This window comes from Propithecus coquereli, unplaced genomic scaffold (assembly GCF_000956105.1).
Source record: "Propithecus coquereli isolate 6110/MARCELLA unplaced genomic scaffold, Pcoq_1.0 Scaffold101, whole genome shotgun sequence".
In the NCBI taxonomy this organism is placed as follows: domain Eukaryota; kingdom Metazoa; phylum Chordata; class Mammalia; order Primates; family Indriidae; genus Propithecus; species Propithecus coquereli.
The window spans coordinates 2,290,260-2,314,921 of NW_012133970.1; the positions used below are offsets into that span (position 1 = coordinate 2,290,260).

General features: G+C 40.4%; 1 protein-coding gene across 2 annotated transcripts in view; it reads right to left on the reverse strand.

Moving 5' to 3' along the window:
• Positions 1 to 680: 680 nt before the first annotated feature.
• IGBP1 (immunoglobulin (CD79A) binding protein 1) overlaps positions 681 to 24,662 on the reverse strand; it is a 28,282-nt gene continuing 4,300 nt past the window's right edge. The window contains exons 3-6 of one of the 2 annotated variants that reach the window (XM_012643750.1): positions 18,011 to 18,206; positions 15,862 to 15,941; positions 15,023 to 15,135; positions 681 to 1,164 (exon numbers count right to left, since the gene is read on the reverse strand). In XM_012643750.1, coding sequence (XP_012499204.1) covers positions 1,016 to 1,164; positions 15,023 to 15,135; positions 15,862 to 15,941; positions 18,011 to 18,206 — 538 coding nt within the window. In that variant the 3' untranslated portion in view covers positions 681 to 1,015. The remainder of the gene's footprint in view (positions 1,165 to 15,022; positions 15,136 to 15,861; positions 15,942 to 18,010; positions 18,207 to 24,662) is intronic. The other variant, XM_012643756.1, reaches the window with a different exon arrangement.

The window sequence follows — 24,662 nt, forward strand, 5'->3', positions numbered from 1 at the left end:
CCAGAAAGTAGGTACCTTGCAGTGTCGTCTGTGCTGTCCCTGTTCTCCACATCCAGGTATCTGCATGATTGCAGGTACCTCTTGCTAAGCAGCCAAACGACCACCATAGCACATTTACCCAGGCCACCAGCTCAGACTGTGCCAGTTATGGCACAGCATTAGGTCAGCAGGGACAAAGTGGTCTACAGCAGTCAATTTAAGAGCTGGGCTACAGCCTGAGGCTGCTCTTCACCCTAAGGATTCTGGCAAATGTTTCCATGAGAGTAAAGACCCTGGCCTCAGGCACACACACAGTGACTCTTGCAGGGCCTATCTCTGTATCTCTCATTTCTCTGGGCCAAGGCAAGGAGGGCTAGGTAGACAGGATTGGGAAACAGACTCTAACCATTTATAGTCCATTCTCCTACAGCTATAATTCCTAAAAATAGTGCTGTGTGGCAGACAAAGTCCTGGCTTTTGTGCCCTCCCCTTCTAGAGTGCTGGGTTATTTCACAGTTCAGGGTGTTGCTCATACAGCTTTGCACCATATACCCAGGAGGAAGGAGACAGTCTGGGCACCTCTGATGCGGGACAATTCACTGCCCAGATCACGGGAAGATGACTGGGATTTCTCCATAAGCCCAGAAACCCACAGCTCAATGCCCCTACTCCCCTCTCAAAAAAAGCAACTGATGTTGACATTTCTGCACAGGCTCACGTACTATTAGGGACTTTTATTATTTTTTTTTAGGGAGAATTAATACAGCCATTGATTATACAGAGTCATTTTTCAGCGTTCTTTTCTTTGCACTCAAGAAATTGGAATACACCATGAGGACGATGATAATGCCAAAATAAGAGTGCTGGCTCATCATCTAGGGTTAAAATACACACAATCATTTGAGACTTTACCAAATGCAAAGCAAGATTGCTTTCATTGTAGACAGCTGAAGCAGGTGCTCAGGGAGGGGAAGACTGCACAGTTTTCCTTGGTGGGGAAGGTGGGCGCCCGTAGTCCTGTTGTGTTGTGGAAAGATTAGCCCATGTTCTGTCGGTTGCCGTAGCCCCTAGGATGGGTGTCCTTCCACTCATCCCATTCCCGAGCTCTGTGGAGTGTTTGCTCATCATCTTCTTCCTCCTTTTGTTCTTGATCTTCCTGTTGCTGGGCTGCTCTTTTGAACTCTGCTAAAGTAGAAAAATGAGAAGGGGGGTGGGTGAGAAATTGAGGGAATATTAATAAGCTAGGAGCCTCAGCTCCACTCTGAACACAACCACATGCAATGAGGACATGAAGAGAGGCAGCTGCCTACCCAGGGCCAGCGGAAGTGCGGAGTAACTTATGTTACTTATGGTATCACGTGTTAAATAATAGTAAGAAAGGATGCTTTGAGTGGTTTCTACAAGAAGGCAAAAACAAAAGATGCCCCTCAGAGTGAATTATTTTGGAAAAGGATTCCAAAAGGGCAACATTCCTCCACCAGCAAAACAAAACCACCACCGCCACCAAAAACCCCAGCAACCCAGAAACACTAGAGTAAAAAATATTGATGATTTCATGATCTGTGAATTGCCAGGCAGGTAGGATTGCAGGTGACTTTTCCTCCTCTATCCATTTCCTTTATTATAGTTATACAGTTTGTGTGTGTGTAACACTGAAAATCACAGGGCAGTTGGACTTATCAGACAAGAATGCCTGTATTTTGTGCACGTGCTTGAAACAGGCACTTACTGTGCAGTGACCACCCAAAAGAAATTAAACTGCTCCATCTCTCTTTTGCATTATTTTTTCCCCCTTTATGAGGTAAAGTAGCATTTTCCTGGCCATCCTGAGTTTGCCCATGAGAAATATTCTTTTTTTATTTCAGAGTATTATGGAGATTCAAACACTTTGGGCCTTTGCACCGCCCAAGTCAGAGCTACAAGTGTGCCCAACCCCCAGACATCACGCACTGTGCTTATTAGGTATGAATTTACCCATCCGAGAAATATTCTTATTACAATGATAAAGAATGAAATATGTGGGGATCTGATCTCTGATCTCTTCTAACAACTTAGGAGTCTGGTGTTCATTTCTTTGATTAACCCCTTTATTGTAAAATAAAAGATAGAGGAAAGCACACAAATTTATATACATGAGATATATATATATATCATCAAAAACAAGTTTTTGTAAGGACGTCTTATATTAATAGCTTCTACTCAGGTCAAGAAATAGATCTCCTGTACCCACCCCCAAAGCCTCTCCATTGTGCATCAAACAAATCACAACCTCCCTCCCTCTACAAAAGTAGCCACCATACTGCCTTTTAGAGTAACAACTTCCTAGAGTCTACTGCAGCTTTATTACTCAAGTGTGCATCACTACATGCCATACTTGTCCATTTGTACATTTATTTTTCACTCAATGATATTTTTTAGTACTGAGTTGCACAACCATCACCACAATCCAGTTAAAAAATTCTATCACCCCTAAAAGATCCGTTGTGCCATTTACAGTGAATTCCCCTTCCTTCCCTTCCCCCAAGCCCCTAGAATGACTAATCTGCTTTCTGTTTCTATAGATCTGCCTATTCTGGACATCTCATATAAATGGAATCAATGTAATATATGTGTATTTTTTTAATAGGCTGCAGCGCCAGTATTCCTGGCCAGTCTTCCATCCAAGTACTAACCAGGCTCGACCCTGCTTAGTTTCTGAGATCAGATGCCTTCAGGGTGGTAAGCCTGTACATTCAATACCTGGTCTTTTGTGTCTGACTTCTTTCATGTAGCATGTTTTTGAGGTTAGCCTTCCCTATTTAAAAATACTTTGATATCTTTTTAAATCTACAAGTTCCTCCTCCACCCCTTTCTTTCCTAAGTTATTTATCGAAGAAGCTGGGGCATTTGACCTGTAGCATTTCCCAAAGCCTGGATTTTGCCCATTAGCATAATAAAGATGCAGTCCAACATGTTCTGTATTTCCTGCAGACTGGCAACTGGATACAGATGCTTGATCTGGCTCAGGTTTGATCCCTTCCACATGATCATAGGTGTTGCTGTGTTCCTTCATCAGGAGGCATGTGTCTCATTTGTTGTGATGTTAGCAGCTGTTGATGCGCAATCCTGGGATCCATTAATTTGGGGGGGGGGTTCAAAAAGGTGACAGTCCTTATGTTTCTTTTCAAGGGTACATGCTATCAACCTGACTTCTCACTAATGATAACCCCGATCACCTGACCAAGGTAGCATTTGTAGGGTTTCCAACTGTGTAGTTACTCCTCCCCCTCCTTCCACACTGTAGTCTTTGGAAGCAGGATACTGAGCACAACCCATACTTACGGGGTGAGGAGTTATGCTCCACCTCCCTGAAGAAGTATCTACATAAAATACTTGGAATTTTTTGGTAGGGGACATTTGTCTCTTCTCCCTCATTTATTTGTTCAATCATTTATTTCTACAACGATGGACTCGTGGGTATTTATTTTATTCCCTGTTATAATCCAATACTGTTATTTATTTTCCTGCTCAAATTCTTCTAGTTTTGGCCAGTGAGAGTTCTTTCAGCTGGCTCTTATGTCCCTTTAACACTTCAATTGTTTAATTTTTTTGAGATCTTCTTTATTTTCTAGTAAAGATGGTCCCAACTTACGATTTTTTCAACTTTATGATGGTGTGAAAGCGATATGCATTCAGTAAAAAAAAAGTACTTCAAATTTTGAGACATTCAACACTTTATTATAAAATAGGCTTTGTGTTAGATGATTTTGCCCAACTGTAGGCTAATGTTAAGTGTTTTGAGCATGTTTAAGGTAGGCTAGGCCAAGCTATGATGTTGGGTAGGTTAGGAGTTTTAAACGCAGTTTTGACTTACAGTATTTTCAACTTATGATGGGTTTATCAGGACATAACCCCATTTCAAGTCGCAGAGTGCCTGTACTACAAGATGCGCCAGGCTCATCTTGTGTATTTCCTGCCCCAGCCCTACAATCAGCTCTTTCTCCAAGGAGCCTTGGTTCCTTTTGGAGAATAGTATTAGAAACTAAGATTTAGACACTGGATGTACTTGTTGCTACTATCAACTACCCTTTTTGGAGGCAAATTGGCCAGTGGAAACATCTTCAAATTGGATCCTGAGTCCTTTTGATATGACCCCAGTAGTCTATGAAAGCTTCCTCCCTATCTTTTATGACAAGATGTTCCAAGCTCGTCTCGCTCATTTCCTGCCCCAGACTTGGAATTAGCTATTTCTCTAAGACATCCTGATTTCTTTTAATGGGAATGGTATTTCAATACCACAATTGGGGTTACTAGGTATACTCATTGCTACTGGGCCGGTCCTAGTTTCTAAGCTTTTTCAGTGGATAAAGTAAAAAGGTAGAGGGGTGTGTGTTTGTGTGTATGTGTACTTTTTAAAAAAAAATTCAAAATATTTAGGGGGTACAAATGTTTTTGTTACATGGAAAGCTTTTATAATGCTTAAGTCAGGGCTATTAGTGTGCCCATCACCTGAATACTGTTCACTGTACCTGACAGGCAGGTTTTTACTCCTCCCCTCCTTCCCCCTCCCCCCTTCTTGATTTCCAACGACCTTTACTTCTCTCTGTGCCCACTGATTAGTTCTATATCATTAGAGAGTACATGTGGTGTTTGTTTTTCCATTCCTGAGATACTTCACTTAGGACAATGGTCTCCAGTCCCATCCAAATTGCTGCAAAAGACATTAATTCATTCCTTTTTATGGCTGAGTAGTACTCCATGGTGTGTGTGTACACACACACACACACACACACACACATTTTGTTAATCCACTCATAAATTGATAGGCACTTAGGGTGATTCCACATCTTTGTGACTATGAATTGTGCTGCAATAAACATTCAAGTGCAGGTGTCTTTTTGATAAAATGACTTATTTTCCCTTTGGTATTTCTCGTGAGTTCATATTCAGGACTACAAGGGTTTTTTTTAAAACCTAAATTCTTTTGAATTACAACTGTATTCTTCCATACTGAAAGTCCTAGTTCTCAAAGACAAGAGGATGATAGAATATCTCATAATTACTCATTTATACTGTATATATGTATATCTCACATTATACAGTCTTAGAATAAAACTAACATTGCCACCAATATAATTACTGAGAACTGTTAAGTATTTTTGCATATGCTTTCCCCATTTTTCCATTTTTAAAAAGTCATACTACATTACATCTACATTATCTGAACACACAGGCATTACATACTCTATTTTCTCCCGGTTAACTCTCATTTAGTCTTAACTTGACCAGTAACTGTACATTTAACGCTCACTACCAGTTGTTATGTCAATGTCTCTCTCGTCATTTTGATTGTCTGAAGCTCATTCTCTAGCAAATATCTCAGGAAGGGATCGTGGCAACAATATTTCCCGAATTCCTGCATGTTGATAAATGTCAATACGCTTTATACTTGAAAGTCAGTTTTACCGGATACAATGTTCTCGGCTCACGTTTTTTCCCTTTGAGCATCTTAAATATCTGCTACTCCATTTTCTTCTGGCATGAAATGTGTGTGTTGAGACATTTGAGAGTAATCTAAGTTCTTTCCTTTACAAATCACCTGCTATTTTTGCTGAGATGTCCATGGCGTTTTTTTCCTTTAAGGTTTAGTAATTATATCAGAATGTGTCTTGTTGGTCATTCTAGGTCAAAATTCTCAGGCACGTGATGTGATTTTTCTCGAGTGACCGTGGTGCCCCAGCCCACACAGGGCCCTGCCCCTCTGGGACCAGGCGCTCAGGCTTGGTGGAGAAGCTGTGCCTGGGTCAAGGGAGCAGCCACACCACCTCGGCACCTGAACCAATCTAGTGCCTCAGCCCCAGAGAATTGGAGCCTTGGCCGAGGGGAGCAACTATGACCCTGGTGCTCCAGCCCACGTAGTTCACGGCTCCTGGCCCCTCAGGGAAACCCAGCCTTGCCTAATCTGTATACCCTGACCTCTGTGCCGAACAGCTGCAACGTCTCACTTCCCTGGATCTGGACCAGCTCTCCAGAGTCTGAGCACGTGAGGTGCACCGCCTCCCTGGGGAGTGAAGCCAACACTGCACTGCTCCCCACCCGCTGGAGCCCATGCCACAGCTGTGCCTCACCATTCCGGGCTCTTTGTGCCACTGCACCTGGCTTCACAGGGCCAGGGCCACTGCTGTGTCACCACTCCAGTGTTCAGAGTCACTACTACACAGTCGCTCGCCTAGTGCCCGAATTGCCACTGTGCCCTGTTAGCTCCAGAGCTCCCCTTCTTCCCAGAGCGATGCCAGTACTCTGCCTTGACCCCCAGCATCAGAATCACAGCTACACCCCTGCTCCCAGGCCTGAGCTACCGGGAAGTACCTCAGAGTCATACGTCTTGGTTTGGTGGGACAGTATGTCCACCTGTGCCTGAGGGTGAAGCTTGTGCCCACATCACAGGTGCCACAGTAGTTCAACAAGACGCTGAGCCCAGGACCCCAGTTCCACAGCCACTCCAAGCACCTGTGCCCTGGAACACAGCACTGCTGTGGCTGCCTGTGGCCCATGTCACATCTAATACCAAGAGGAATCCACCCACTTTTTTTTTTTCCAGTTCCAGGAAAGTTTCCTTAATATTAGCTTTTAGCATTTATTCTTTTTCCTTGCTTTGGTTTTCTTCTTCAGATAATCCTACTATCCACATGGAAGCTCTTATTTGCTATCTTTAATATTTTTTCTCAAATCCTATTTATCTTTGTATTGACTTTTAAAATTTTCCTTCTTTTTACATTAGTAAGGCATTTTCTGTTCTATTATTTCCTACTACTTTAGCCTTCACTTCTGAAGTGATTCTTTTTCTGTCATCGTATTTCTAAGGTTTTCTAATCCTGCTTTATATTTTTCTTCCACGTCGTATATTATTTTCTGAATTATCTCCCAATTCACTTTTAAATATTATCTTTCAGATTTGTTCTATTTTTTGAGCATGTTTTTCTGGAGTGCTTTTGATACCTTTTTTCCCCCTTATAATAATTTTGCCTGGGACTTGACTTTGATAATTTTGTTTGTTTTTTCCAGCTTTGAGGTATATGTCACACACTATAAAATTCACTCACTTGAAATCTACAGTTCAGTGGGTTTTAGTATATTTAGGGTTGTGCAACCATCCCCACAATCTGTTGTTCATTTTTATGTGAAATAAGTTTTCCCAAACCTTTAGAAAGAAGCACAGCTTGGGGTAGCTTTTGTAACTGCACACAGGCACCCTTTCTGCCATTTTGATGTAGGTCAAAGAAATATGATGACTTGCTTGATTAGAGTTCCTGGTTCTGGGTCCTCTCTCCCACTTTTACCTGGACCTTCTCTTTCTTCTCTATTGTTCCTGTCTTGCTTAATTTCAATCCTACTTGCAGCAATTTCTCCTCAGTGGGGGACCCTGTCCTGGAAGGGAGACCTAGAGGATCAGTTTCAAGAGTTTATAAAGGACTAGACTGCTCCATCCTTTTCAGACCTTCTGACCACAGGTCCCTTGTACTCAACTCTGTTTTTACTGGAAGGTAAAGTCCCACCCACTTTCAGCTGCTGTTTTTAAATTGGAATGCCACACTTTTTAGTGAATACGCTGTTGTGGAATTGTCCGTCAGGTCTTTCAGATGGTCTGTCAACTCCTGCTTTCTCCTACACCGATGCCAATAACCTGTGGATCTTGTGGCTATGGGTGATTTGCGCTTATCTGTTTTTATTTTGGAGTTCATGGGGATACACTGTCACCTATTGTCATTGTAAATATTGTCCATGGGTTTTTTGCTGCATTTTTATTCAAGTATAACATACATATAGAAAAGGACACAAACATAAGTATAGCTCGATGGTTTTTCACATACTGAACATAACCATGTAATCTGGACCCAGATCAAGACACAAAACATTTCTAACTCTTCAGAAGCCCCATCAGGTCCGATTCCATTCATGATCTCCCACCAATGGTGAACACTTAACTGGCTTTTAACTAGCACATACGAATGTCACCTGTTTTTGAACTTTGTATGAATGGAATCATACAGTATATATTCTTTTGTGTCTGACTTCTCCCACTCATAATTAGGTCTTCAAGATTCAGCTATATTTGTCACTTTATAGCTGAAGAAAACTATAGCTTAACATTACTGCTACACAGTATTTCAAAATGTATCCATTCTAATATTTGTAGGAATTTGAGTACTGTCTAGTGTGGATTACTACAGATAATGCTATGAACAATCTTGTACACAGGTCTTTTGTGGACATATGGTCTCATTTCTCTTAGGTAGATATTGCGGAGTGAAAGTGCCAGGTCATGGGGGGGTATATCTATGTCCAACTTCTGTGCATCACTACCATCACCACCCTAGTTTTCCCATTGTTTTTGTTTCCTTTCATCTATTAACTTTGGGTTTGCTTTGTCTTTCCCCCTCTAACTTCTTAAGGTAGAACCTTAGGTAATTGATTTTATCTTCCTTTCTTCTAAAATAAATGTTGAAAGTTATACACACTTCCCTCTCAGCGTTGCTTGAGTTGTGTCCCACAAATTTTGATGCCATACTTTCACTATCGTTCAATGCAAAGTATTTTATTTTTAAATTGACAGATAAAATTACATGTATTTATTGTGTACAATATGATGTTTTGAAGTATATGTACATCGTGGGACAGTTAAATCTAGCTAATCAACAAATGTGTTACCTGACATACTTTTGCAGTGAGAACTTTCAACATCCACTATCTTTGCATTTTTCAAGAATATATCGTCATTAACATAGTCACTATGCTGTATGATAGAGCTCTTCAACTTATTCCCAGTTGAAAGTATTTTCTAATTTTCCTTGTTGAGTTCTTCTTTGACCTATAGGTTATTAGAAGTATGCTGTTTAATTTTAAAATATTTGGGGATTTTCTAGGTATGTTATTGATTTCTAATTTAATTCTATTGCGGTGTGAGAACATATTCAGTGTGATTTCAATTTTGAAAATTTATTGAGACTTATTTGATGACCTGGTATATGGTCTACCTTGGTGAATGCACTGTGGGATATTTGAAAAGAAGGTGAAGGCATACCTTGTTTTATTGTGCTTTGCTTTACTGTGCTTCACAGCGTATTTTACAAATTGAAGGTTTGTGGCAACTCTGCATCGAGCAAGCCTTTTTGTGTCATTTTTCCAACAGCATGAGCTCACAAATGTGTCTCTGTGTCACATTTTGGTAATTTTCATGATATTCTAAATTTTTTCATTATTTTATCTTTTGTGATGATCTGTGATCTTTGATGTTACAATTGTTAGCCAAGCTGTGAATGCAAAGGAAAAGTTCTTGAAGCAAATTAAAATCCTAATCCAGTGAACACACAAATGATAAGGAAGCAAAACAGCGTTATTGCCGATACGGGCAAAGTTTGAGTGGTCTGGATAGAAGATCAAACCAGCCACAACATTCCCTTAAGCCAAAGCCTAATCCAGAGCAAGGCTCTAACTCTGTTCAATTCTATGAAGGCTGAGAGAGGGGAGGAAGCTGCAGAAGAAAAGTTTGAAGCTAGTTGAGAGATCTAGCTGAGATAACTGATGAAGAAGGTGGCTACACTAAACAGATTTTCAACATAGATGAAACAGCCTTATATTGGAAGATGCCATCTAGGACTTTCATTGCTAGAGAAAGCAAGTTAGTGCCTAGCTTTAAAGCTTCAAAGGACATGCTGACTCTCTTACTAGGGGTGACTTTAAATTGAAGCTAATGCTCAGCTACCATTCCGAAAATCCTAGGGCTGTTAAGAATTATGGTAAATCTATTCTGCCTGTGCTCTAGAAATGGAACAAGAAAGCCTGGATGACAGCACATCTGTTTACAACATGGTTTACTGAATATTTTAAGCCCACTGCTGAGACCTACTGCGCAGAAGAAAGATTCCTTTCAAAATATTACTGCTCATTGACAATGCACCTGGGCCACCCAAGAGCTCTGATGGAGATGCACAAGGAAATTAATACTGTTTTTACACCTCTTAACACAATATCCATTCTGCAGCCCATGGTTCAAGGAGTAATTTCAACTTTGAAGTCTTATTATTTAAGAAATATATTCTGTAAGGCTATAGCTGCCATAGATGGTGATGATTCCTCTGATGGATCTGGGAAAAGTAAACTGAAAACTTTCTGGAAAGGATTCACCATTCTAGATGCCATTAAGAACATTTGTGATTCATCGGAGGAGGTCAAAATATCAACATTAACAGGAGCTTGGAAGAAGTGGATTCCCAACTTTCCACCGATGACTTTGAAGGGTTCCAGACTTCAGTGGAGGAGTTAACTGGAGATGTGGTAACAAGAGAACTAGAAGTGGAGCCTGAAGATGTGACTGAATTGCTCCAATGCTGTGATAAACTTGAATGCATAAGGAGCTGCTTGTTATGGATGAGCAAAGGAAGTGGCTTCTTGTGATGGAATCTACTCCTGGTGAAGATTCTGTGAACGTTGTTGAAACGACCACAAAGGATTGAGAATATTAGATAAACTTAGCAGCAGCAGGGTTTGAAAGGATTGACTCCAACTTTGAAAGAAGTTCTACTGTGGGTAAAATGCTATCAAACATATGTGATGCAGTTTTGTGAAAGGAAATATTTTGTGAGAGGAAGAATCAATCAATGTGGCAAACTTCATTGTTCCTTATTTTAAGAAATTGCCACAGGCAATCCAACCTTCAGCAACTGCCACCCTGATCAGTCAGTAGCCATCAACATCAAGGCAAAACTCCTCCACCAGTAAAAAGATTACAACTCACTGAAGGCTCAGATGATCATTAGCATTTTAGTAGTAAATTAGTTTTAAAGTATGTACATTGTTTTTTTTAGACACAGTGCTATTGTACACTTAACAGACGACAATACAGTGTAAACACAGCTTTCATATGCACCGGAAAACTAAAAAGTGTGACTCCACTTTATTGCGATATTCTCTTTATTGTGGTCGTCTAGAAGCGAACCTGCACTATCTCTGAGGTATGCCTGTATTTTTGCAGTTGTTGGATATAGTCATTCTATAAAGGTCAAATAGGTTAAGATGGCTGATAGCTGATAGTGTTAACCAGATCTTCTGTGTCCTTACTGATTTGTTTAGCAACTCTATCAATCACTGAAAGAGAGGTATTAAAACTTCTAACTATAACTGTAGATTTGTCTATCTCTCCATTTAATTCTGTAAATTTTTTTCTTCATGTAATTTGACGCTCATTAGGCACAAACACATTTATGATTGCTATGTCTTCCTGATAAATTGCCCCTTTCTTCTATTCCTGATAAAAGAAAGGGGCAATTGAAAAGATGTCCTTCTAAAATCTCCAGTAATACCTTTTGTCTTGAATACTTTTTATCTGATATTATTGAATGCCTTTTATCTGATATTACTATAGCTATTGCAGCTCTCTTATGCTTACTGTTAGCATAGCAGAGGTTGAGTAACCCTTATCCAAAATGCTTGAGGCCAGAAGTGTTTTGGATTTTGGATTTTTTCAGATTTTGGAATATATGCATCATGTACTTACTCGTTGAGCATCCCAAATCCAAAAATCTGAAATCCACAATGCTCCAATGAGCATTTCCTTTGAGCATCACGTCAGAGCTCAAAAAGTTTTGGATTTTGGAGCATTTTGGATTTTCAGATTTGGGGTATTCAACCTATATATCTATTTTCAACCAATCAATGTTTTACATTTAAAATGCATCTCTTATAGACAGCATGCAGCTCAGCCTGATAATCAATCACTGAATTCTAATTTGAAGGTTTACTCCCCATTTACATTTAAGGTATTCTGGATTTGGCCTTTCTAATAGGCATATCTCATTATCTCATTGTTGTTTTAATTTGCATTATCCTGATGACACATGATATGGAGCATCTTTTCATATGCTTATTTGCCATCTATATATGTTCTTTGTTGAGGTGTCTGTTAAGGTCTTTGGCCCACTTTTTAGTCAGGCTGTTCCTTTTCTTATTGTTGAGTTTTAAGAGTTCTTCGTATATTCTGGATAATAGTCCATTGTCAGACATGTCTTTTGCAAATACTTTCTTCCAGTCTGTGGCTTGTCTTTTCATTCTCTTGATACATTATTTTAAGTGGATGCTTTAGGAAATACAATATTCATCTCTAATTTCCCATGTCGTAGGTAGCCTTGAAGATGGTGTCTGATGATCCCAGCTTCCTGATATTCATACTCTTACGTAGTCCCCTCCCACACCTGTATCAGGGTTGGTCTGTATGACCAATACAACATGCAGAAGTCAGAGTATGTCACTTCCAACATTGTTATAAAAGATACCGAGGCTTTTGATCTTGGTCATTCTCTCTCAAATCATTCACTCTGGGGAAAGGAAGCTGCTACGCCTATGGACAGACCCACATGCTGAGGCCTCCTGCCATCAGCCACATCAATGAGCCTGGCAGCAGATCTTCCAGGCCCAATCAAGCTTCCAGAAGACTGCAGCCGCAGCTGACAGCTTGACTGTAACCTCCTGAGAAACCCTGAGCCAGGACCACCCAGTTAAGTTGCTCCTGGATTTTACCCTCAGAAGCTATGTGATATAATAAATGTTTATTATTTTAAGCTGCTAGGTTTTAGAGTAATTTGTTACACAATAGTTAATAAGTACTAGTTCACCTAAAATAGAAGAATCTCACAAAATAATTCCATTTACTCCATGTCCTTTTTGCTATAGCTGTCATATGTATTACATCTATTACATTACAAATCCCACAAGACAGTATTATGATTTTTTGCTTTCAGAAGCTATATATAGTTTTAAAAATTAGGTGTGTGGGGGGGACAGTCCTTTGTATTTATCCACAGTTACCATTTCTGCTGTTCTTCACTCCTTGCATATCTAAGTTTCTATCTGGTATCATTCCCTTCAGCCTAAGGAATTTCCTTCAGCATTTCTCTAATGCCAATTTTCTAATGAAGAATTCTTTTACCTTTCATTTATTTGAAAATGTCTTGATTTCACCTTCATTTTTATAGATATTTTCCCTGCACATAAAATTAAAGGTTGACAGGGTTCTCCCATCCCCAGTATTTTAAAGATGTTCCATTGTCTCCAGCTCCCACTGTTTCTAATGGAAAAGCCAGCCACAATTCATATCTTTGTTCTCATAATCTGTAATTTATCTCTGGCTGCTTTAAAAATTTTCTTCTTCTTTGGTTTTCAGCAGTTTGACTACAATGAGCCTATGTGTGATTTTCTTTGTATTTAACCTGCTCGGGGCTTGCTGAGATTTCTGAATTTGTAAATTTGTGTTACACAGATTTTGGGAAATCTTCAACAACCATTTCTTCAAATTTTTTCCGTCCCTTGCCCTTTCTTCTCTCCTACTGATATTCCAACTGGATGTATGTTAGACCTTTCCACATTGTTCCATGGGTCACTGAAGTATTGCTTACTTTTCCCCCAATCTTTGTTTTTCAGATCGAATAATTTCTATTGACCTTCAAGTTAACTGACACTTTCTTCTGTCACTGACAATCTGCTATTAAGCTCATCCAGTGATTTTTAAATTTCAGATACTGTATTTTTCAGTTCCAGAATTTTTTTGTGTATACTCTCTATTTCTCTGCAGAGATTTCTTATCTTTTCATTCATTATAAGTACATTTTTCCTCTCTGCCCTTGAGCATTGAAATAACAGCTGCTTTAAAGTCCTTGTCTGCTAATTCCAACATCTGAGTTATCCTGGGGTTGGTATCTATTGACTGCCTTTCCTCTTGAGTTATGAGTCACATTTTCCTGTTTTTCTTTTTTATGTCTAGTAGCTTAGGATTAAATCCTACACATTATAAATAATATACTGTAGAGATTCTGAATTGTTTCATTCCTGATTTTTCATTTTAGCAGGCAATTAACTTGTCTAAAACCAAACTAGCAAATTCTATCTCCCTTGCATTGGGCAACAGCTGAATTCTCCATTTAGTTATTTTAGCATTAGCTGAGGTGCTTCAAGTCTATTCTGTGTATGCATAGTCAGCCAGAGGTTTCAGCGGGGTTTATACACAGAATTAGGGCTTCTCTTTTGTGGTTCTCTCCTTTCTGGGATATCCTCCTTCACTTTTCAGTTGCTATACTCACCCTGAATTCAGTTCTCTCACTTCTCAACCAATAAGACCGCAAGTTTCTGTCGAAGTTTTACCTACTCCACCCCACAGCAAATGCAGCCTGCCCACAGGTGAGAAGCTATAAAAAAAACAGGAAACCCTTTCAAATTATCACTCTTCTCTTTTCCATCCTACAGTAGAAACAGCGCTGAAACTGGGAATTTCAACGTCTAAATTTAAATACTAGCCTGGCCACTTTCTAGCTATGGGTTAGTCAGTTCTTGGCAACTATTTCCTCACCTTAAAATGAGGATAAGAATGTCTGTTTCATGGGGTTGTTAAGAGGATCCAATAAGATAATACATGAGATAAGGAAACGGGGGCTCAGATGGGATTAATCGATCATGCTCCATCTATTAAGTGTTAGGAGTTAGACTGGTTACCCCAGGTCTGTCCATGCTTTTTCTGCTACACCAAAGTGCTTCCACCTTTTTGATGACCACCCTGTCTCCATTCTTCCCTTCCAAAAACACCTCCAAGTACCTACTATGATCCAATTACCAAGTTGGGCACTAAGAATACAGTAAGTTAAAGTCACTGTCTCAAGGAATTCCAAGTACCATTCCGTCCTTCTATGTGTTGATTGCCCTTCAGTTTACACCTGCTTTTGGTCACTCTCTAGGGCCTTCAGGTAGTTTTCTAAAAATATTTTGTTTGGTTTGTAATTGTTCTTTTGCTATATGGCTGTTTTTATATCATGACATTTGGAGAGATTCAAAAACTACGCTGCTACCATCCCCATCCTCCCCAAATCATTTGCTATTTATGTTAATAATAAACATAATACTGCACTCGGAATCTTTGTTCGGACTACTTCTGCTCTTAAAGGGCAACAATACTTGGTCAGAATTTAATTGCTAGGGAGTAAAAGACCAGTAGTACAACGATTTCCCTCCCACCTCTTCATACCTGATGTTGCCTTGGCTATTCCCTGCTCTGGTAATACTCCATATTTCCGATGCTGATCATACCAGTCACTCACTGTCATAGATGCCACACTTGGATAACCAGCTCCAAATACTCTGCAAAAATCACATTGCATTTAGAAAACGAAATAAAAATAGCATTATTAAAAAGCCTCTTTAATGACAAAGCCTGTCTGCTTCAGCCTTGTTCCCCTACCCAGCCATCTTCTGAGAAGTTGTACAAACTCATGTGAGGATATGTAGGGGAAAAAAAAAAAAAAGGAATGAGAAAGGGGCGTTAAAGTATAGAGCTTTCACGAGAAGGTAAATAGCCCAGGATCATCTCCCAATAAGCAATCCCAGAGGCCAGAGCCCCACAGAGCAGTGATGACACTGGGAAATTGGTGTTTATAGTTGGTGGCTCTTAAAGGCACACAAAAGGAGATTCTCCTGCCACCCTATAGAAAAAGCATCTCAAGAACTCAGAAGTAAATCACAGACAAATACATCCTTTTGAGAACTGCACGTGAAGGCAGGAAGAGTGGCAACAATGAAAAAAACCTTTAAAGCATACAATTCTCCATTAGATTCTTTCTTTTTTTCTTTTATTTATTTGTCTCCTTTTGAGACTATTTTTAAGCTCGAGTTTGAAAAGGAAATGCGTGTGGAAGACAGAGATGGAGAAAGTTATCAGGAGAGATAACATCCCTTTGATGAAAGAACAGCCTCCATAGGCGAAGCCATGACTTTTCAACAGCACCCATTCTGTGTGTTACTCATGCATTGCCACTGAGCCATCAAAGCAGGGGGGTGGAAAGTAAACCACTTTCTAGTACTACCTACTTGGCTTGAGCCCTGTTCCGAGTGAGAATGAAGGGCTTCATTGGAGGCCTCTCCTGAAGAGATGAGTGAGAAGTTGATGCCTGAAAAGGAAATTAATTATCAGAGGTGCATTTGTCATTTTGCCGACCCTACTATGCAGGCTCTTAAGTCTTCAGATGCTTGAAAAGCTCTGGATTCAAAATTCCCTCCGGCCAGGCGAGGTGGCTCACGCTTGTAATCCTAGCACTCTGGGAGGCCAAGGAGGGTGGATCGCTCAAGGTCAGGAGTTCGAGACCAGCCTGAGCAAGAGCGAGACCCCGTCTCTACTAAAATTGTAGAAAGAAATTATCTGGACAACTAAAAATATATAGAAAAAATTAGCCGGGCATGGTGGCGCATGCCTGTAGTCCCAGCTACTCGGGAGGCTGAGGCAGGAAGATCGCTTGAGCCCAGGAGTTTGAGGTTGCTGTGAGCTAGGCTGACGCCATGGCACTCTAGCCCAGGCAACACAGTGAGATTCTGTCTCAAAAATAAATAAATACATAAATAAAATAGTCCCTACAAAGAAGATTCCAAATGCCTCTTCAATGTTCCATCTAAATCCCTCGAGCTGAATTTGAAGCCCCTTTCCTCCACCTGGCCTTCATTGGAAAAGCTGAATTAAGACCCTTCTTCAAAATTCCCTTCGAATGTAATTATGCTATTAATTTTGAAGAACCCCTAGGGTGTTTTAGAAGTGAATGTTCCTAAATGAAAGGGGGAAGGATGGGTTAGTAGTTTCCATATAGAGGTATACAAAAATGTTAAGGAACCTTGGCTTTCTAGGGGCATACTGAAACAAAGGATGGTCAAAGACAAAGTGCTCACTTGGTTCTAGCTCCATCACTTCCAGAGCCAATCCCAATACCACATGAAAGAGCATTAAAAAACAAAACAAAAAAACAAAGAAAGGGACAGGGCAGGGCCCAGAGAGTCCAGCCTCAAAATGGTTGAAAACCACATCTAGATATGCTCAAGGGGCCCTATGACCATAGAATACTAATTGTTCATTCTTAGATCCTTTAACAAGAACTAGGTTGATGTTATCCTGAGGCAAGAGCTCCTGGGCTAATTAGTACAAATCCAATTAGGAAGAGGTTTCTCTGAGGACTTAAATAAATGCCTGTGACTAGCTGTTCGATTCATGTTGTATCCTGAACCAAAGAGCAAGTGGCAGCAGAGCCAATTCTTTGGAAGCAGCAGCTCCAAAACAGGGCTACGATCTTCAAGGACAGCCACACAGCTTTCTGTGTTATATCAGGTTTTCTTTACCAGTATACTGGACATTCTGTGCACAGAGATGTCCTTGCTGTCTCTCCTACTTGGGTGATCTAAAGGTGTGAGAGTGCACCATTGTGCTAATGTTAAATTCGAATACCTCTCCCAACCTAAGCATATTCACTGGTCTTTTGTTTCACCTTCTTCTTTCTACCCTTTTCTCTCTCTCCTCCAGTTCTACCTTTCTTCTCTATTCCCATCCTATTCCTCCTCCCCTTTGTTTGTTACAGTTAAGCACAGATTTTAATTAAAGGCTTACTTACCTCCCTATGTCTTCCTTCAGCAGCCATGACTTCTCAAGGCCAAAACCAATTTTTATTTTAGAGAAGTTTGTGTAATTTGGTATGTCACCAAATTACAAATGACTACAAATGTGCCTACAGATTAGAAAGCACTGGGGAACATACTATAAGCTAAAGAGAAAGCTACCCTAGTGAACCTTTAGCCTTTCTCCATCTTAATAAGAACAATGAGGCCGGGTGCAGCGGTTCATGCCTGTAATCCTAGCACTCTGGGAGGCTGAGGCAGGAGGATCGCTTGAGCTTAGGAGTTCCAGACCAGCCTGAGCAAGAATGAGACCCCGTCTCTACTATAAATAGAAAATATTATCCGGGCATGGTGGCACACGCCTGTAGTTCCAGGAGGATCGCCTAAGCCCAAGAGTTTGAAGTTGCTGTGAGCTAGGCTGACACCACGGCACTCGCCCAGGCAACAGAGTGAGACTGTCTCGAAAGCAAAAACAAAAATGATTTTTATGGAGACTTAAAAAGATTTCAACTGTATTACTCTCCTGTAGAATATTCAAATCTCTGACAGTAGCTTTTTGAGCTATGTGGGCAGTGACCAGGCTTACCTCTCTTATAGAGTCTTTCTCTCTCAGGATCTTCATCTCCTGGTCAATGCTCTCAATCTCTTCTAAGCTGATACTAATCCACCTCCGAAGGTTAAGGAGATAATATTCACGAACACGCTCGTCATCAGCTTGACCACTTTCCACAGCAGATTTCAGTGCAGACAACCTATGCTCCACCTCCTTCTTCTGCTTGTATCTAAAAAACGCCACAGTAAGATTTTGCCTTTGCAAATGACTGGGTAGTAAGTATGCCCACTTCCACCTTGGCAAGAATATAGATCCTATACCCCAGAGCTTTCTACCAGGCAGTTCCCTCAGACTACAAGGCAAGGAAGGGCCTAGCATGGGCTGAGAAATACATTCTGAAGCCATTAAAATACAGAAGCAGTCTGATCTTGTCAAGTTCTGCCATCATCTTTAGGGATCAGAGTGCCTCGGTCATTTGATTACATCAACTCTCATCACGGTGGGTGCTTTGCATCACAGTGCATCCCACGATGCTTCCACTTGGGAGTTACAACTTCAAAGAACTGTAGAATCTTCAGGGGTCATTTAGCTGCCATTGATAAAGGAATTCCTTGTGAAGAAGCCTAAAAAAGTCATCTTTTCTTCTGGGCAAAACACTCCCAGCTCTTCTGATTCATCCTCATATAATCCAAGGACACACAGCCACCCTAGCTGCCGTTTTCAAGATGCATTCTAGTATGTCCTCTATCATTCATCTGACAAATGACTACTGAGTACCCACTGTGTGACACGCACTATTCTCAGTGCTGGAGGCACAGCAGTGTATAAAAGAAAGTCCTTGCACTCATGAAGCTTTCGTTCTAGTGGGAGAAGACAAAAATAAATAGATGATGAGTCAGGTGGTGATAAGTGCTATGAAACGGCAAGAAGCAAGCTCAAGGAGATAGAGTGATGGTTCAAAAGTAGGCGTGTTATTATATACAAGGTGGTCAGAGGAGACCTCTCTGAAGAAGTGACATTTGAACAAAGACTTTGAGAAAATAAGGAAGTAAGCTATGTCAATATCTGGAAGTGTGTTCTAAGGACAAAGAGCAAATATAAAGGCCCTGAGGGTGGGAGAATTCTGGCCTGACGTGTTTGAGAAATAAAGTGGTCAGCGTGGCTGAAATGAAATGAAGAAGAGTGACAGGAAATGAGGTCGGACAGCTAGGGCCATTACATGTGGAACCTTGTAGGCCATGATACCCAAAATATCAAATACCATGGTATTGTGAGATGGGAAAGCCACTGGAGGCTTTTGAATAGAATATATGACATAGACAGACTAGAGAGACATGAAAAGACTTTTCTTATATGGGCCACTCTGTCTATTGTGTGGAGTGTGGGCTGTGGGGGCTGGAAGGCAAGGGTGAAAGCAGGGGAAGCAATTAAGAGGATATTGCCACAATGCAGGTGAGAGACGGTGACCTGAAATAGGGAGGTAGGGAGACGTGGCTGTATTTAAAATATATAACGATAGGATTTGCTGATTTATTGGATGTAAGAGCTTGAGGGAAAGAGAGGAGTCAAGGAAAAATGCCAAAATTTCCAAGAGAACTATCTTGAAATATCTCTCCTGGGACTCTACTCTAGACCCTCTAAAATCAGATGCTCCTCTGTAGGTCTTCACCCAAATCAAGGGGTCTTAGCTGGAAGTCCATAGAGAGTTCAGCATGGGGAGGGTGGTCCTTGAACTCCCTCAAATTTTACACATAACTGTACATGTATGCTTTTTTCCCTTTCTTCTTTTTTTTTTGGCTGAGGAGAGATTTTGTTATCAAAGGGGAAGGGGCCCATGACCCACAAAAAGCCAAGAATCACTGCTCTGAAAACACTATTATGAAAATTTTTAGGCTCTTCTGCTCATTTTACCCAACAAGTGGTAAAATGTCATACCATCATCATGGGTAGCCTCCTGAGTAAAACACGACAAAGGTTAACTCTGAGTTCACGAATGCTATTGAGGCATTACTTGAGAATGTTTAACCCCAGTCTCAGTCTTACCCCCACTCTCTTTTCTGGATGTACCTAAGTCATAAGGAAAAAATATGTGAGGACCTTCAAATGTGTATAATCCAGGGTAAATGTGGGGTTCATCCAGTGGTCCTCTGAATTTAAGAGTCTTTTGCTTTTCCTATCCTCTGCATGCATATGGCCTAATGGCACTCTCCGCTCCTTCCCTGCTTCTATGATTTTGCTCTTTATCTTTTAGGCCTCTAGCTTTTCAACACCTGTTCTTTTATACCAGTGTTTTAAAAACCTTTTTGTCTTAGCAAAAGAACACTTTCTTCTAATGAGAGCTTTTATGTAATTCCCATAAACAGATAAAATCTGCTTTGGTTAAATCAAAGGAGGGCTCCCAACGCCCCCTCTATCCAGGCACTGCAGTGGAATCTTGGGGCTCTAAGGAACAGACTGAAAAACACTATCCTAGACCTTCATCACTGTTCTATATTACATGAAAACACTTCCTATTACCCTAAAGCCCCCTACCCACTCCTGTGACCCTTCTGACTCTGCAACTTTCACCATTTCCTTTTTCTGTTCCCAGGCTGCTGAAAAGAGTTAAGGAATTACAAATTTGTGTCAGATCGATCAACTACAAATCCCTGTCATCAAACTTTGGCTGAGTGGTCACTCTTGCTCAGCCATCCTTATATTCATCTTTTGTGGAGGCCCTGTACCACCATCATGCTCATCAGATGGCCAGCCCGAATAAAATTCAATTTATCTCTTTACCTTAAAATCTCTGTAGCTTCGCCCTTCCTCCTTTACTCTTGTCCCTTAAGGGGACAGAGGTAATTCTGTCTCTACCAAGGCATTTCCAAGGCAATGTCTTTACCATTCCACTTTTGCTATTAATCTAGTCCCCAGCCACATTTTGCCAGCCCTCACTATTGATCATCCTCTCTGACATTAGCAGCTACAATTTTTCATTCTACCAGTGCTGTTGCCCTATCTTAGAAACACTTTACCTCAACTCTTTTTCTAAACTTTCAAATGACTACTCTTTTCTGTGCTGTAAGAGGAATAGCACTAGAACTGGGAATTTGAAGACTTGAGTTTAAAGCCTGGCCTGGCCACTTACTAGCTACGTAACTTTGGGCAAGTCAATTCTCGAGCCCATTCCTTATCTCTAAAATGGGGATAAAAATGTCTATTTCATGGGGTCAAGAAGATGAAATAGAAAAATACACCTGAAAGTGCTTTGTAAGAAGCAATATAAATAATGTTAGCTGATGAGGAAGTTGAGGCCAGAAGCGGCTAAATGATGCCCCATTTATTAGGTGGTAGAAATTGGATTGGTCTGTCTGACTCCAAAGTCTAGGCTTTCTCTGCTACAACATATTGCTTCCATCTTTCTGCTGACTACTCTATCTGTCCCTCCCAAAGACTCCTCCAAGTACCTACTATGATCTAGTTACTGGGTTGGGCACCAAGGGATACAATGATATAATCAGTATACTAAGATACAATTAGTCAAGGTCTCTGACTTTGAGGAGTTCCAAGTCTAGAAACTGACAGTTATGCTGTGACAAGTAACATTAACTAAAGTGCTACAGTATCTGGGAGGGAGGATAGGTAGGGAGAGGCTTCAAAGAGGACATAACATTTGCTCTCTCTTCTCCGGGCTTCTATAAATACTTCTATCTGCACCTTGTTGAGTCCCTTACCTCTGGTTGTTCTTTCCTTCCTCTTCCTTCTCCCTTAACTTGCCCCAAGGTTTTATCCTTGGCTTGTTTTTCTTTCTACATGTTTTTCCTTGGCAAAATCGTCCACACCCACCAAAGCAGAAGGCTCCTAAATTTTTCACATCAGCCACAAAACAGTTTCATAAGTGTTAGTTGCACATTTCCACCTGTCTATGGAAATGGCTACCCAGTTATCACTTTAGGACCTAAATTCAGTAAATCTAAAACTAGACTCCTTACTTACCCAGCTTCCACTTCTCTATTTTTGTCAAAAGAATGGAGAGGTGTTAATCAACCAGACTCACGCTCACTCCTCAAAGATGGGAATTACAGAATATACGTGAACAAACGGGTTTTGGGAGAGAAGACATACCGTGTAGTTTTTTATTTAGGATGGACTTAACATCTAAAGTAATGGGTATGGGGGGCACTTCCACAAAGTAAAAAAGGACTTCAGTAATTTGTTTTCTAATCATGTAAATGCTTCTTGCAGAGCAGTATCCCTGATAGCTGTAAGTTCATTTTTATCACTTCTTCCTACTTGAAGTAGCATTATGACATGTTATCTTGTCTCTTTGCCTTTTTCCTTTCATTATATACACATCACTTCCTTATGCAGACCTCTGAACACACTACTCTTAGCTTCTGCCAAACTAGACTATTATCTCTTCTTTGTACATACCTAAATCTACCCTGTGTTTGAGTTGTTTCTCCTGCTTGTCAAGAACATTGTTTGAATACTTTCTATATGCCAGGCCCTATGCTAAGCATACCACAGTGAACAAGAGAGAAATGGCTCCTGCCTCTGCGGAGTATGCATTCTAGTAGAGGAAAGAGACAAAACCCAGACAGACAGACACATGAAATATCTGCACCTGAGATAAGTGCCAAAAAGGAAACAAAAATGGTGCAAAGGAAATGACAGATGTACTTAAAGAGACTGGTCTGGAAAAGCCTCTATAAGGAATGACATTTAAGATGAGACCTAAAGGATAAAGAATTAGCCATATGAAGAGCATTCCACACAAAGAGAACAGCACATACAAAGATTCTATAGAGGGAAAGAGTTGGGTCTGTTCAAAGAACTGAGAGAAGGCCACTGTGGCTGGAGTCCAGTGAACAAGGGAAGAATGACACACAGTGAGATTGGAAAGAAGCAGGCACCAGATCATGCAGGACCTTGGAATTAGTGGTTTGGCTATCTCAGGTGGCCTAGACTGAGGTATGATTGTGGAGATGGAGAGAAGTATAAGGATAGAGGCCATCTTCTGTAGCTAGAACTGACAAGCCTTGCTGATGGTTTGGATGTGGAAATTCAGAATAAGGGAGGAATAGAAGCTAACTCCTAGGTTTCTGGCTTAAAAACCTGGGTAAATGGTGGTGCATTTACTAGGATGGTAATGACTTCGGCATGGCGGCTCATCTGGAATTTAACACATTGACTGCCACGCTACAAAAAATTTTTCCTTGGGGCCATGGGGTTTTATTACAAAAATAGAATAAAAACTTTGAAAACAAAATGATCCTTTCTAATTTAATGAAAATTTTTGTTGTTGACTTCTATTCATTTAATCCATGTTTTCAGAATTAAATTGTCAACATTAATTTAACAGTAAGAACATCAACAAGTAGGATTTTCACAAACCAACTGCAAATTTGCCCAGGTTTTGCTTCACGAGGCCCCAGGCTCAAAACTAGCGTGAGTTAACTACAACTCGCATGGCAGTTAATGTGTTAAAAAGCCAAGGGCTGAATTTATGACATGTCTGTGAAATGCCCATGAAGTGTGGTGGAAGTATGAGTCTAAGGTCAGGAGGGGCCTGGGGTAGTGATATGAATGTGGGAGCCATTAGTAGAAAGATAGCATTGATGTCTCATCTGTCAGACATTTAAGGAAAATGTTCAAAAATCAAGCTTGCAGGCCAGAGAAATGCCAATCAAAACAATGAGATAACTTTTTTGCTTGCCCAATTGGACTTTCTAAGTGTTATTAACATCCAAGACAAGTGCAGTGGGACATACTCTGAAACTTTGATATTGTGGAAAGCAACATTGTTACCATGTATCAAAAGCCTTAAAATATTCAAACTCTTTAACCCAGTCACCGGTTCTTCTAGAAATCCATCCTAAGGAAACAGCAACAGATGCAGTTAAAGGTGTTTGTTTATAGCATTACTCAGAATAGCAAAAAACCATAAAGTCTGAATATCTGACAATAACAGATTAAATAATTATGGTACAACTACAAGATGGAATATTAACATGACCATTAAATATCATGGTTTCAAAATACATGGGGAAATGCTCACAGAATAATGTTAGGTTCAAAAACCAGGATAAAAAGCTATATTTACAGTATTATTCCAAATTTATTAGCTTAATAACTATGCATCTGAAAGGAGATACATCAGAAAGTTAACAATGATCATCTGTGAGTGCCAGAATTAAGCCCTATTTTATTTTTTTTGAGACAGGGTCTCTGTCTGCCGGACTAGAGTGCAGTAGCATTATCATAGCTCACTGCAACCTCAAACTCCTGGGCCCAAACAATCCTCCTGCCTCAGCCTTCCGAGTAGCTGGGACTACAGGTGTGCACTACCACACCTTGCTAATGTTTTCTATTTTTAGAGGTGGGGTCTCACTCTTGTTCAGGCTGGTCTCAAACTCCTGGCCTCAAGCAATCCTCCTGCCTTGGCCTCCCAAAGTGCTAGGATTACAGGCATGAGCCATTGTGCCTGCCCTAAGGCTTATTTTTAATTTTTAAAAGTCTTCTGTTTTGCAAACTCCCTACAGTGAATATTATTACTTTTACATCCAGAAAAATCTTTAATTTCTATTTTTAACCATCCTTCAAGACTCATCTGAAATACCATTACATTCTGAAATTTTTTCCTCATCCCTCCAATCAGATGTAACCATTTCCTTGTCTTTCTCCACGTACTGTATTTCTATGG